General features: G+C 35.4%; 1 protein-coding gene across 2 annotated transcripts; it reads right to left on the bottom strand.

Annotated features, from left to right (window-relative positions):
- Positions 1 to 716: 716 nt before the first annotated feature.
- Positions 717 to 15182, bottom strand: Trp1 (translocation protein 1). Of its 2 annotated transcripts, none has more exons than XM_073092927.1 (8): positions 15016 to 15182; positions 8408 to 8534; positions 5931 to 6064; positions 4354 to 4473; positions 3777 to 3991; positions 3161 to 3347; positions 2069 to 2256; positions 717 to 890 (listed from the first exon to the last, which is right to left on the bottom strand). In XM_073092927.1, exons 1-8 carry the CDS (start codon positions 15049 to 15051, stop codon positions 752 to 754), a joined length of 1146 nt encoding a protein of 381 aa, XP_072949028.1. In that variant the 5' UTR covers positions 15052 to 15182; the 3' UTR covers positions 717 to 751. The 2 variants fall into 2 exon arrangements, with proteins under 2 accessions (XP_072949028.1, XP_072949029.1); XM_073092928.1 differs by lacking the exon at positions 15016 to 15182 and adding an exon at positions 11722 to 11803.
- Between the last annotated feature and the right edge of the window lie 471 nt (positions 15183 to 15653).

Raw genomic sequence — 15653 nt, 5'->3', positions numbered from 1 at the left:
CACAAAACTAACGAACTACCGTAAACAATTTATTGGCATAAACTCTACAATACTCAAACCAGCGAATACAAATTGATTTAATGATTATTCAGTAATTATTTATTTAGTTTAAATAGTATATAAATCGAACCCTACGTCGGCTAAGTTTGTATAATTGTATTATTATGTCTGTGTTTGGTTTAGTCATTTTAGATACTCAAGTTATCATGGAAATAATATGGAATCATATTGTTGGATAATGATGAAAAAATCTTGTATTTTTTTCTAACAAAACCAACTAAAAGTGAACAACGAATAGTTTCGACTGCAATTGTATGACTGCCCCATATTTCTAACTTACAGCAGCTATGCCTCATTACAATATCTATATTACATAACATATATTTCACAGATCTATTTCACTTCTGCTCCGGATAATGAAATTAGTAGGTTGAATGTAGTTAACATTAGTATAATTAAACCTGAATACAGTAGCACTTACACTACTCCTATAAGAGAGATATACGAGACAGTGGTTCCATTGCAATCCTACCACAATCCAAAACAAACCACAACGAAAAGTGCGATAGAATTAACAACGCCATCTATTATCGTATACTGTAAACTCGCCTTTCAGATGATCAAAGCGCCACCTAGTGTCGCATACTGTAAACTATTTCCCCAAATCGTTTCCAATGAAACCTGAGTACCAGACTCCCCGGTCCAGTGCGGCCCAGCGTGGCCCAGCGTGGCCGAGCGCGGCCCGGCGTGTCTACGTGGTGTCGTCCTTGTCAGGGTCGAGGTCGCCGGGCTCCACCATCTCGAAGTCGCGATCGGTTGAGGAGCGCTGGCTATTCTCCGATTCCGACTCTGACAGCTTGTCCGTTGGTGGGGGGGAATCGACGGCTGCCCTGAAATATAAAAAAGAAAGGTTAGGTTATGCTGTATAAGATATATGAAGCGCTTGCCTGCCACACGGATATAATCCCACGTGACAAGAAAAAGGCTCTTACTCGACTTCGCCAACTTCTTCCCCACCGCCATTAAGGGGCCCCTTTCCTCCGCCATGTCGTCCGAGTGCTACTAGTTATTCCAATTTACTTAAGATTCTATTAACAGCGTCGTCGGAGAGCTGGTCTTGCGCTTTGTGACTTTGAAGTCTTGCCAAATCTTTTATAACTCTAACTACAGGCATTTTTTTCCTTTCACGCCAGTTCTGACTCATGCGCATTTGGTCAGAATGTAAGACTCTCACATCCTATCGTATCACAGATAATTTTCCTGTACAGAATTGACAAGCTTAAGGAACTACATCACGCATGCGGAGGAGACATGCACGGGGATGAGACACGCATGCGAATATAAATCCCCGTGATGAAGACCCCTTTACTTAAACACGCTTCCTACACTCGCAGCTCCATATAGGATTCAGTGTCGTGGGTGCCGTGGACACACATAGACGGATCCCAAGACCCAAAACAGAAATCTAAATTAAACATTTAGATATTGGCTGGCCGGGGATCGAAAATGAATCGTGTGTCAGAATGGAATGGTTGTGAAACTAATCAACCCCTGAGGACTAAGCTGGAACTCCTCGGAAAAGTATGTGTCCCTTCAACACCTTCAACACCACACCCTTCAAACCAGAACACGACAGCACTTAACACTGCTGTTATGAGGCAGAAGTAGATGTGGCGGTGGTGCCGCCGAAGTCTAACCATATCAGGTTCTACCACCTTCAAATCCGTCAAGCCATTAGGCCTGGAGGGTATGCCAAAGAATGAGACATACATACATACATACTTAGTCGGGTGAAGACTAAAAGTAATCATCCCCAGTGAAGAAATACTTAACGGTGGTCCCACGGGGAGCAATGAAGGTAGAGCCGAGAGAGGTGGTTTTTTAGTCGGAACAGGTCGCTACCCGACATACCGGGTCCTAAACATCTCGACCCTGTGATACTTAAGTGTATTTTTCGCCTCAGAATTTATTTACTTACTTATTGTTAATCACACTAATTAATATGTCAAATTGAATTAACAATTAAAATAACTAGAAACAACACGCTCGAGTAATAAAACGTCCTTACTTAGTCTCGCCGTTGTCCGCAGCGGCCGGGCGCTCCGCCACCGACTCGGGCTCCGGGGGCGCGGGCTCGGCGTCGGGCAGCAGCGGCGCCTTCTCCTCCGGCTCGTCGTCAGAGTGCTTGTCTTTCTTCTTCTTCTTCTTGCTCTTGGAGGCCTTGTCGCTCTCGGAGCCCGGGCCGCGGTACTCGTACTAGAAGTAATTATTTATTTATTTATTTACTACATTTATTCTATATCTGGGAAGATTTTATTTATATTACCTTTAAAAACGAAAACATTACAATAATTGAAATAATAAAAAAAAAGAAATATAATGTTATATAACAAACTGCTATACGTTTATTTGCTCAAAAGTATAGTAAAGTACCCATAGTACACATAGTAAGTATAGAAAATAGTAAAGAGTTCAAGGGCAAGATCCTACCTGAGAACGATTCCCAAGAGAAAAATATAGTATAATTTTTGCAGTTCAACTAAGGTAGCAACACTTTTACTTTTAATCTACCAACCATGTCAAAAGGCAATTTTTTACGCTTCGTTTGCGTTAAGTGCGTCAATTTAATCCTTAACAGAATCAATGAAATTGTAGTAAATTAAATACACCTTTAATTTTGCTCAAAACTCATTACAGAGGTCCATAGGAATAATTGCCTGATGTTTGTGCAGTGGATATCAAATAAAACTACTTCCCATTTACCCACCAGTCCAAAGAAACTCTTATTATACCTCATCAACATCAGGTTCCACTTATGGCAGAAGACCATCATGGACCACTGCAAGATCAATGATCTACCTGAACAGTAGATATTACCAACACACTCAAGGTAGCGACAATAGATACATACATACTCTCCGGGTCTCTCATGTGGTAAGACTATGTCAACATAAGGCTAGTGTTCATGGAATTTCGAGGGATCCCTTTTTGCCCGGGCAGATTCTCGGTTGGTGAATACCCCCAGATTCTTGATTCATAATAATATAATGTTATTTAAAACATTATAAGATAATAGAAATATATATCAACCCATTGTTTAGTGGGTGATTCGTTACTTTTGAGTCGTTATCGAGCGGATAGCTCAACGTAGTAAGGTTACCTTGTAGAGCGGCCAGAACGAGGCGAAGAACCCGACGTCCTCGGTGAGGTTCGGCAGCAGCCACAGGTGGTGCCTGGTCAGCGTCAGGATCCACACGAGGCAGAACACCACCACCCGGAGCACGGCGAGCGCGATGATCATCACCAGGAAAGCTGCCGCGGCGATACTTAGGTAGTAAACGCCTTTTCTGTAATGGATAACAGTTTTTGTTAGAATTACAATTTATCTACATCTTACTGAATAATAAAATTGATTGTTGAATGTCTAGTATACTAAAAAAATATCTTTTTACCACGCTTTTATTAGCTTGACCTGTACATATGTATGTAACGGAATCTTTGAATTCAATTTCTACCCACTTTGAACCGTCAAATTAATTATAAATTTTGAACACTTTTCAAGAACCAATGACAATACACGATTTTAATAATTCATCAAGAACGTCAGGATTAATGATTTACCATGGGCGGTTTTAGCGCGGTTTTTAGATTTTTAACTATAATATTTTTTTGAGTAAGAAATGTGCTCTCTTTCTCTCATCTATTCCAACAAATGTGAGATGACATGCCGTCTCGCTCTCTCCGGTGCGCTAGACACGTGCGGAAGGGGACAGTACCTGACGGTGGCGGGCCACAGCGGGAACATGCACACGGCGATGGTGCCGACCACGACCAGCGCGCCGCACAGCCAGTAGTACCACGGCATCGGGTCGTAGATCCACACGTACGCGTCCGCCGTGTCCAGGAACACCTGCTCCATGTGCATCTCTAGGCGGATCTTGCGTTTCTTCTTCTCTTTCTCCTTCTCCTTGTCCTTCGAGTCCTTTGTGTCCTGGAAATGTAAGGTTTTATTATTTTTTGTTCGTAATAACACGCATACATACACAGGTCGACTTAAGAAAACTATTTATAAGAGTTAAATAAGAAGTATTAATAATGAAGAGTAAAAGTGTTATGTCATATATCATCGCATAAAAACCTGCCAAAATACATGAAATAGTCAAGAGAATCAAATTACAGAGATTTACTGCTATTTATTTATATATGTTTATTCATATTCATGTATATCAGGTCTACCCAATTTCAAAACAAAAGTATATATTATTTCGATTACATAATAGGTACAGAAACAGACTATTACTGATATCCTAATGAATGAATGAATGATAGAACGCATGTAAACATGACGCGTACCTTTCCCTCGCAGGCGCTGGCTTGACTCTTCTCGCCGTCTTTCTCATCGCCGCTCTTGCTTGCTTTCTCTAGTTCCTTCTTTTTAGATTTACCCTTCAACTCCTGTTCACTAACTGGGACCTGGAAAAGAAAAATAATCAATTAGTTTAGGTTTTTAGTGATTCTTATTAATGGCACTGATTTTTACGTACTTCTATTTTGTAAATAAGGATACAGAATTTAGAATAAGAAGAAAGCAGTAGAGAAGAAAATAATTCGGACACTTCATCTGCGGAGATGAGAAATAGTGCAAGAAACAATTATGGATTTGTTATGTATGTGTGCGTGTAGGTGTGCGGGCTGCGTCCGCAAGTCGTAGGTAGAAGTGAATAAATCAGTGTGCAACCAACCCGCGAGTTTGTTTGACGTGCATTCCCTTCAATCTTCTCTGAACATACACCACAGGATTTTTATAAATTTCTTTTGTTCCCCTACAAAATCTATTGACCACATAAGTGATATTAATGATAATAATAATAATAATCATCTTTATTTGCAAAAAATAAGGTACAATTTGGTATTAAATAAGTCAATAGGTACAATTTCCTCTTATTTTTTGCCTGTAAGGCGTGCAAATTCCAATTAAAACATTAATACAATTAATATCATTCATTCATTATCATCATTACAATTAAATATCAATCATTCTTCACGAAAATACTTAATACAATATAAAATGTCAATACGAATTAATACTAATCAAATACAGTAATATAATAAATATAAAGTCAAATACAATTGTCATAATTTGGCATACATTAAAAAAAAGGAATTACTAAAGAATTTGATTATTGTTAGATAGTGTCACATAAGTATTCTTCAATATTGTAATAACATTTGCTTACTAAATAGTTTTTGAATTCTTTATTAAAAATATTAATCTTATCTATGTTCATTATGTCACGCGGCAGCTTATTATAAATTTTAACTGACATTCTAAATATACTTTTTTTAAATAAAGCTGTTTTTGATTTTTTTGTGCATAGTTGATTTTTATGTCTTTCACTTTTTATGTAATCATTAAAAATAGAAGGATTACTTTTAACAAACTTCACCACTTCAAATATATATAAAGCAGGAAAAGTGAGCAAATTTAATTTTTATAGTACGGTTTACATGATTCACGGATAGGTATTTTTCCAATTGCACGTAAGCATTTTTTTTGCGCTTTAAATATGTCTTCTCGCATTGTAGAGTTCCCCCAAAAGATAATGCCGTAACGTAGTATAGAGCATACAAAACCATGATACGCTGTAAGTAATACTCTTTCGTTTGCAGTCTTAGACAGAATATACAGTGCATATGAAAACTGATTAAGCTTTTTGCAAATGTACTCTGAATGTTTTTTCCATTTCAAATCATTGTCAATATATATGCCCAAGAATTTTGTGACCTTAGTTTCTTCAATACTTTCGCCATTAAAATTAATGTTGAGTGGGTTTATTGAACATTTTCGCTGATAGAAATTCATAAAATGTGTTTTCAGTTAGTTAGTTTAATGAGTTTCCACAAATCACAATTTTTGAAAATTGTCGTACCTTTTTGGCTCTGTGGAATAATTTGTGCAGCAACATCTGGTGGAGGAAGTCTGTGACCTCGTGTCGCGTGGTGAATATGGGGTTCTTGCCCGTTGCCCATTTGGAAGTCAGCAGCGCGTCTACAGCCTTTGTACCTGGAAGACACAGATTTTGACTAGAGTTTTAGATTATAGAAGTGACGGTGATTGTAACACATAGAGATTTTATACCAATGTAAAATAAATATTTATTTTTGGAGGTCTCTGGTGGCACTTACAAATTGTCGATTATGTATCATCAATATTGGACCTTTGGATTTTTTAAAGTTGCTTACACTTGCTACAAATTAATTATCAGACGCTTTCATGGTCTAAGAAAACATCATGAACAAACCATTCTGCCTAGGAGTCAAGTCTTCTAAGTTTTGTAATATGTATAAAATCTAATAATCTGTATTCGACTAACGGAGAACTGGCCTATGTCATTTTAATTCCGAAACCCACGCCCAGGAATGGGACAGCAATGAGTTGATGACAATTAAAAAAACCTAGATCTATACCATGTAGCACCTATGGCAGGAAAATCCTGTAAAAACTAGGCAAAACTCATTAAAAATAATCTAAGCAACATTAATGAGCGTAGGTAAGAATCTTTGCATTACTGTCAATTCGCACTAACACACATCAAATAAAATAAAGTATGACGTCACTGCACTCGTGCAAATGAACGCTTCGAACAATTAGCTACGGATTAACACCACTCACATCTGTGCAAACAAAGTGAATATCAACAATACAGCGAATTACAATCATTCTAAACATTTCTGATAACCTATTAAGTTAAATAGTAGGTCGCATACAAGTGAATTGTTGAAACAAATGGCATACGATTGTATGCCTTATATTTAATCTGTGAAGAATTAGAATGATTTATAATTTTTTGTACATATAGCTTTTTTAGAAATATGGAAAAAATATCGATAATTTTATAACCGTAGAAGACGTCTATCGTTCACGTAGGTTTTAATTATTTTTTACAGTTTTATGGTTCATTTTGAACCCTTATTTTTAATCAGGTATTTAAGTGTAGTATTTTTTTTTTTCAATTTAAAGTAGAAATAAAGAGGTTTCTAATATCGTACAACTTATTATTCTCTAAATCTCTCTACTAAAATGGAAATACTCTATAATCGTGGTTAAAAGAATACCTAACCGGGGCTTGAACGTCGGTCTCCGAGTTAGATCGAAATGACTATTTACCGGTATGACTTACAAGTCGTCGATAATAACGATACGTAACGTTTGTAAGAAACTCGTTAAATAAAATCCAAGACGGATGCTATATTAAATTGATAATCATAACTGCAGTTCTTTTTTATCTGTCTTGCCATCGCACGAGCGTAATACATTAAAGCCCTGCTAATATTGCGCCACGAGTCGAACCACAGAATAGATTACGAATAGAAGTGTCATTATAAACATTTACTAAGACTGATTAACTTGCGACAAAGCGTGAGTTTTACTTTACTTAAAAATCTTATCTTCAATTATCGCACTCGAAAGTAGATATTTTTGGCAAGGAAATATTTGCTAACGAAATTTCTAACCCTCAGCACAACAACGGCAGCATCTGTGAAACCAAACTAGCATCATTCGGTCGTTCTCATAACCCATCCATCCATCCATAAGACTATTAGAAGGTTACATTTCATAAATGACCTCTTGAATATCCATAATATCCACGCCGACCACCAAACTATTGGTGACCACCGAAAATAACTTCATATTAATGCGTCACTCCTATTTTTTTAATAATTCTTTAGTTGCTTGCTGAGACTTCCATAGGACAAGAAGTAAAATGATTACAATGTCATTTTGTCGCTTCACAAAAACATGTAGCATATTATTTGCAAGCATGACAAAATGGATTCAATAAATAATACAAAACGAAACAACAGTTATGATGACATATCTATTCGTTATCTATCCTGTGACATTGTCACAGCGAACAAGAACGTCTATGTACCTAGCACCAGCTGTTCTTACGTAGGTTCGTACAAAGTTGCTATTGTTCTCACAACTACAGTGTAAAAGCTATTTTAGAGACATTTCACTATTATATAACGAAGATATGTTCCCACAATCTGATTTAAGTAACATATGGTACACTCTAGAGATGTAGTTACAAACAGGCATGTCCTATATAAAAGTTTCGCAGCAAGCAGTGATAGCCCAGTGGTTAAGAAACTCGGTCGATTAATCGAGGGGTCCGAGGTTCAAATCCCACACACGATTTTTCAAAAAGTAATTTTCATATTAGATATTAATTATCACTTGCTTAAACGGTGAAGAAAAACATCGTGAGGAAACCAGAATAACTGAGAAATCATAAAAAAAGTTTTCAAAGGTATATGAAGTCTACTAATTCGCACTTAGCCAGCGCGGTGGACAATGGCCTAATCCTTCTCATTCCTTTCCTTTTTATTCTTATGCACTTACCAGTGAAATATTCGACGTGATGGTTCAAAAACTTGGTCTTCTTGGTGGGAACGTTGGCCTTCAACCATTTCGCCACTGCGTACTCCTCGCTGGTCGGCTTCTCCGACTCGGGAGGTTCTCCAAACTCCTGGAATTTTAATAAGATCATCTTAAGATTATTCACTATTAAATTTAATGAGACTTTACCCCAGAAAATTCTACGCCAGTTAACTTCGTGTCTAACATAAGTTTGCTATAAAAGAGTATGTGTGACAAGTTAGAAATGTTATTGAGATTTAAGATGTCCAATATATTACTGCTATTTGTTATATTGTATCCCGATTTCAACAAAATTTATCCTAACATAGTGTACCTTAAAGGCTAGGTTAGGTTAGTTTTATTATCATAAAAGGTTCTCGAGGATGTAAATATTTTTCGCTAAATATTGCTATTTAGCCTGCGATTTTCGATCTAAATTTCTTCATAAACTTTCATTCGTATCACACTACACCAGTTCGCAATATGCAAGCCTCGAAATATATCACAACGCAATAACAGTGAAACTATGACGAATCACATTGAAATAAGCACACTTAATCAGTGTTTTCAGTTTTTCCCCAGCGCATAGAAACGAAGTTATTGAATACAGTAGCAGTTTCTATAATTAGAGCAGAAACGTAGGGCACGGAACTAATAAAATATGAATCAAGCCAGGGAAAATACTTATAAATATTTTATTTCGATCGCGCCACACGCGTCGGCATCAAAACATCGAGTTCAAAGACATTATTTAATCCTGGATGCATTCCAACTTTATGAATGGCAACGTCATTAACCAAACCTCTGTTTATAATAAAAGGAGAAACAGTACAAAGATTGCGTACGTTTTGAAGGCGAAATATATTTGCTACATTACCGGCTTTCAACAGTTACTTTGTTGGGATTACTTTAAAGAAATTCAGGTGTTAGTTTATTGTACTTTTATATTACGAATATTTTGAAATGCTTTTATCGATCTTTGGATCAAGTGATTGAGACATACAAAGTATACCGTAGCTATACTGGTCTTGAGAATACAAGAACAACATCAACATGGACCCACAAACTACTGAACTTTGAGTCCTTGTTTATACCTAAATATTTATTCGAATACTACAAATTGCAAAAATACTACAATGGTGGAAGATTATCATTTGTTTCAGGAACACACAAAGAAAGTTACGACCGGGGAAGTACCACCGCCACATCTATGGCGTGAAGCGGTTCTTGAGTTACGGTAGAAGGATGGCGGGTGATTTACATAGAAGATGTCCTGAAGATGAATATGGCATCTATGATCAACTTCAGGTACAAATATGGAGGTGATTACCAAAGCCCATGGGCAGCTTTGATGGGTTTCTTAACTTTCTAAGCAACTCCATATTTTGACAACATTTTTTTCCCTCACAATTTCTCTATGTTTAATTTAGCGTCAATTATTACTTGTTACTAAGTGGGCTAAATATATTTCTACCAAGTTTCTGTACTCGAAAAGGTACGTAATTTCCAAATGTTTCAATACTATCAAGGACACGTAATTTCCATTATTTCCGTGTTTCGGACTATCGAAGGGCACGTCCAATACGTTAGACCTTGTCCAAAACCTTCGAGTAGTTTAGAAAATAACAGGCGATTAGTTGAATCTATTTCGGTTGCTATTATTTTCGAAACGCGCGTGTTTAAACATCCATATGACATTTCTGAATCAAAAAACAACAATAATAATATACATAGGTAAGTGATACAAATTTATGTAACGGTTAATCGGTTTATTTCCAATTGAATGTGGTTAGCCCATAAATAGCAATGCGCTTCACACCTTCTTTAACCGATTTAACTGATAACGATCGAATACAGCTCACGACAAAAGTTAAAGCACTTGCTATGGTTAATGTTAGAAGTGTAAATTTTAACTTATGATTATTTTTTTATATAGTATTCAAAGATAGAAGAAAGCATAAACTTTAGACAATATTTTCCCAACATTACCCATGTCACTCGGCTTTTTAACAAAGAGTATCAAGAATTCAGAAAACAAGTTCCACCTCATCTCAGTTCAAAGTAATTCCATCAAGATAATTGCATGTTACGCAACAAACGACCGTGACACTGGCTCGTATGCGCCAAACCGCATTCGTTTACGTTACCTAATGGTACAGTACTCCTTGCACCCGCATAATATGTCAGATGCAGTAGGTTTCAAACACGGTATGAATAGAACATACTTAAATCCAAAGGATTCGACCGATATAAAGAGAGTTTGGACTGAAGTTTTAAGTTCAAATAAATATGACATTACACATGAGGGTTGCTGAAGTACACAGAGAACATGATATTATTGATAATACGTCATTATGAGAATTAGGACACAGTCCACCTTTGCTTAGTAAGGATTGATAGACTGCATTGGTGAAAATGAACTTCTTTGCGATCAATAGGCCAAGTTTCAATTATTTTTAATCCAATCGCTAAACCTCTCCAATTCTTTACCAAAGGGACATTTTCATTTGGCGATTCTTCATCATTTGTTTCATCAACACATTTTTATGCATTATTCATATTATCTTGGGGAAAGTCCTGCAATCGATAAGATACAATGTCTACAAACTGGTCCTAGTTCATTTTTTGAGCTGTAGGTACCATCGTTTCATTGCGATACTATTTCTGTCATCCACTTTTAGACCGTTAATAATGCAGTGCTATTATTGATCAGAGCATTATTAATTCAAAATGTCTGGCCCGCCAAGTCGTTGCTATGCATTTTTGTTCCATGTGGTGTCGATCAGTTACTAAAGCCTACTTTTAATGACGTCTTTCTCCTGACCGTGAACTGACCGTGACCTATGGTGACGATTGTCTGTCCTAGGTACCTATAATGTACTGAAAGGTCACAAATGCACTGACTTGTAATGACATTTACCTCCACTTTCAATAACAACAAAGTTTCATCATAATGATATGGTATACACTGTATGCCTGGTATACAGAATGTTAATCAAAAGTTTATGTTTTAAATTTACAATTTTACTAGGTGCAAGAATATTAATATCGATTTCTTTTTTATTATTTGCGGTAAACTCTTTATGGTATGGCAACTTGGATATACTTTAATAGACGATAATTAATTCAAAAAAATCTATAAATTTACTTAACGGTTCTTCCATTCTTATATCTCAGTATGGCCCAAATTCCTTTTTCAAACACACAAATCACCCGTTATAAAACTGGAAACACATACACAACACAACGCACACATTGAAATGAAAAATACAAGTGCATTTTACAATTTTACTTACAAATTCCTTCACCATTTCTACGAATACTATTGCACCATAAAACCGCGAACACTACCACACTAAGCTGCTTTTGTGATACTTGTGGTCAGCGATAGGCGGTGAAAGTGGGGCATTACACCGTAACATATATCGATGGTAAACATAGTTTGTATTGCCTTAGGTGGCGCACACTTGCACGATTGAGACAAATCGATCAGACACGTTTAACACTATCAATGTCTGCCTGTTGTCGACTTTTTGTTAACGGTGATATGCTTCAATAAGCATCAGTGAAACTTTTGCTTTCTAGCGTTTAAGATAAATATAAACTTTATTAAAATCATAATGAGATTTTTAAATAAAATTTACGTAGGTATATATCTTATTTTTTTTAATATATCTCGCATCGAATAGAATGCGCGGACAAAATTTTATTTATTTATCAATGCAAACACTTACAAGATTCGAAAATCGATTTTGTACCGTAAATGTAAAATGCAACGCAACAAGAACACATCGTTTAAATATATTTATTGCGGATAAAAATCGCACGCTCGTATTTAGCTTAAAACCCTTAAGCAACTGGATGTAACTGGAACTGATTACTCATCGCGGATTATTTAGTATTACATACAAGTTATGTCCCAAATAACTCACAAATATATTTAATAGTTTTACATTTTACATGTTTTACTTATACCAAAAATGCTATTTAGCTAAGTATAGTCCGCGTAAGACTGCTAGTCCGTTCTGAATGCAGAAATGAATCGCGTCGCCATAACAAATTGTATGACTACATCTGCTCGCAACAACTTCAGAGTGGAATATTTACTATTCTATACTGTATTTAAGAATAAAGGTACAAACAATAATGAAATTAAAAATTTAAAAAAAATAAACAAATTAAAAATTAATCAATTAAATTCTCATTTTATTGGTAATCAAATGGTAATCAAATTATTGACATAAAGGTCAATTAGATATTTTTTTTATTTAAAAACTATAAAATAAATGTCAAAAGTTTCTATAGTATAAATATAATAAGTTTCTATAGTCAAAAGTTTCTATAGTATAATATAATACAAACAGTCAAAAGTTTCTATAGTATAATATAATAAGTAATAAATATTGCATAATTGAAAGACAATTATTAACATCAATTGCCACATACATAAATGGGCTAATTAACTTTTTTATACTACTACCTTGATACTGCAATTGTGATGCAATCTAATATTTTTATAGTCATTTAGATAATTGATGGAATCTTTCATAGGGAAGCCCTAGGCATTACTGGGCAGATAAGCCGTAGAATTAGTATAGATTTGTTACTGAAGTGGTACCACCGCCACACCTATTTCCAATGCCGAGCAATTCTTATATGTTGGTAGAATAGTGCAAATGCTGGCTGCTTAGACCTGATGTAACCATCTTAGTCCTTTGAACCCCAATTTCCATAGATTCGGTTTTAGAAGTCCATGGGGCAGTAGTGACCAATGCATACTCTTTTGTTATTTCATCTAACTTCATATTTACTATATATATCTATATAAAAACGCTACTTTACATAAGAAGAAACGCTACTTTAAAAAGACATAGAATGTATTGGCCACACTTTAATATTTGGCTCAATTTTGAACCTAAGGACCCAGGTCCTTAAGCTTAAGACACCAGTGTCTTAAGGACGACCTGTGATAAGTTATTTTAAGTCCAAATATGCAAAAATCCCTTTTTCGTAAAAAAAAAATGAGATAAGAGTTATTGCTACTACATCGTCGATATGATGTATCCCACTGCCACCCATAAACTTCTGTAATCAACTACATAAAGAACTGGTGTTCTACATGCAGTCAATCACAGATGCATTGCCACTTCTGAAGACTGTAATAATTGAAGGCAATAGAATCCACACCCTTCTACTGAATTGCGAGAACTGGTTTACGATAGAAATGCTTATCAGTGGCTCACTAGTAGCATCTTACTGTTCTACCGCTTTCTAGTTTTAGCTAAAATAGATATGTTATGTAGATTCAAATATCTGACCTCAAGATCAAATACAGATGACCAAGACTGGCAGTGACTACTCAACATCAGGTGGTCTGCATGATCATGAAAATCAATAATATCATAAATATGATCAAATTGAGTTCTTTGTAGCTCAGTGGGTGAACTTACTTTTGAGACTCAGTAAAAAAAATCTACTCTTCTGATTTATGTTGTTGCTAAGTTAACCTTGATGATAAATATAATTATAAAAACAACAGTGAACTGCGAGTACCAATTAAAATCCACATTTTATATGCCTATAAGAAACCAGACCAACTTGGGAAGGTAGTAAGATTTAATGTTAATAATTTTGAGAATTCTCTTGTTGTTATATTTCCGTAATTATGACTTTTAATTGGCTTATACCCATTTAGTTGACTTTAGATAGATTTGTAAATATGTAACATATTAGGTTAGGTTTAAGAATCTTTCCTTCTCATAAGACTTTTACATCACTTAGAATAAGAAACTTAAAAATAATTATAATTAGTATTTGTGTCCGGTAGAAAAGTAATAAAAAAAAGTAGTTTTAAAAATTAAATTTTATCATGTCACTTTTGAGACGCAATATAAATCTCTATTTAAGTTGAACAAAAACCAAAAATTATGTGTGTGTTCACATATTACGAGTTCACATATTTATGTTAGTATTTCTTTAACTACATAGAGAGATAAATTATTATGTGTAAGTGTGTTGTCATATACACAAACAGTGAAACACAAATAGTGCTTTGTGGTAAAAGAAAGAGTATCAAACCTTCTTCCGCTGTAAACAAATAAAAATGATCATAAGTAATTACCACTATGTAGTTGGCACAGTTCAAACAAAGGAACGGAAGGATTAAGTTTATTTTTAAAATGATGAAAATACCACGCCGCATATGCACGTATTAAACTTCACATTTAATTAAGAGTAGTTTTTTTTGTAGACGCATGGCATTTAACAGGTTTATAGGATCAAGAGATAGTAAACGATGGCACACGATGATGAGAAATAAAAGTAATCGGCACTGAATTTTCAGCAGTCCGGTAAACAAAATAAATAACTGCGTCACAAAAATTACGCGCATAAAGATAAAATGTTACTTCAATACGTCGAATTAGAAAAAACTATAAACATTTCCGCTGAAAATCGGATATAGCCTGGACTTTCATGGGAAAACCTGCACCGCATCTTGAACGGAAAACGAGTCGACTTGCATATAATATAGTTCACTGCAATTTACCACGCATTGTTTAATCGGCACATCATTTACAAACTACACTTACCTCCTTGCGTTTTTTAGTTTTCCTTTTGTCTGCCATTGTATTGGAAATTTGTCAACGTAACGATTCCGGTTGTGCGGTTCTGTCTAAAATATTTCTATTCTACAATTTTCTCCACTGCTGACGCGTGACGCTGACGCGAATGAAATTTTGCTACTACACTTCACAGAGTATAAAATATAATTACCAAATATCGAACAAGAATAGCACAGATGACTTATATAGCTTTAAAAATCTATGAAAACCAATGGAACTTTAAATACCGGTTAAAAAATCTGATGTGCGAAATCTTACTTTACTCTCCTTGGGTAAATATATTATGGTACAATTTAAAGAAATAAATCATGTGGCGATTTTCGGGAATAATCATTTATTGTCAGCTTCATGGGTGATTTTTTAATTTCCCCGGGTAAAAAGTTTTCATTTGAAACATTACGTCCAATTTTTTTATTAAATTACTTTGGGAAACTTTTCGCCATATGCAAGAAAGTTTGTTGAACTTTGTTCGACTTTATTTGGGGAAAATAATAAAAGGCTCATAAGCCGTCATGCTGACACTTGACAGTGACAAATGTCAATGGACATGGACAATAGAATATAGTTCTTTCGGAAAATCGCCACACGCAAAGAAAAAATAGTCA

Source organism: Epargyreus clarus, unplaced genomic scaffold (genome assembly GCF_041222505.1).
Source record: "Epargyreus clarus isolate Ecla_fem2 unplaced genomic scaffold, WU_Ecla_fem_2.2 ptg000004l, whole genome shotgun sequence".
In the NCBI taxonomy this organism is placed as follows: Eukaryota; Metazoa; Arthropoda; class Insecta; order Lepidoptera; family Hesperiidae; genus Epargyreus; species Epargyreus clarus.
Note: the sequence above shows the minus strand (reverse complement) of the source record. Positions and strands in the feature narration are given on the sequence as shown.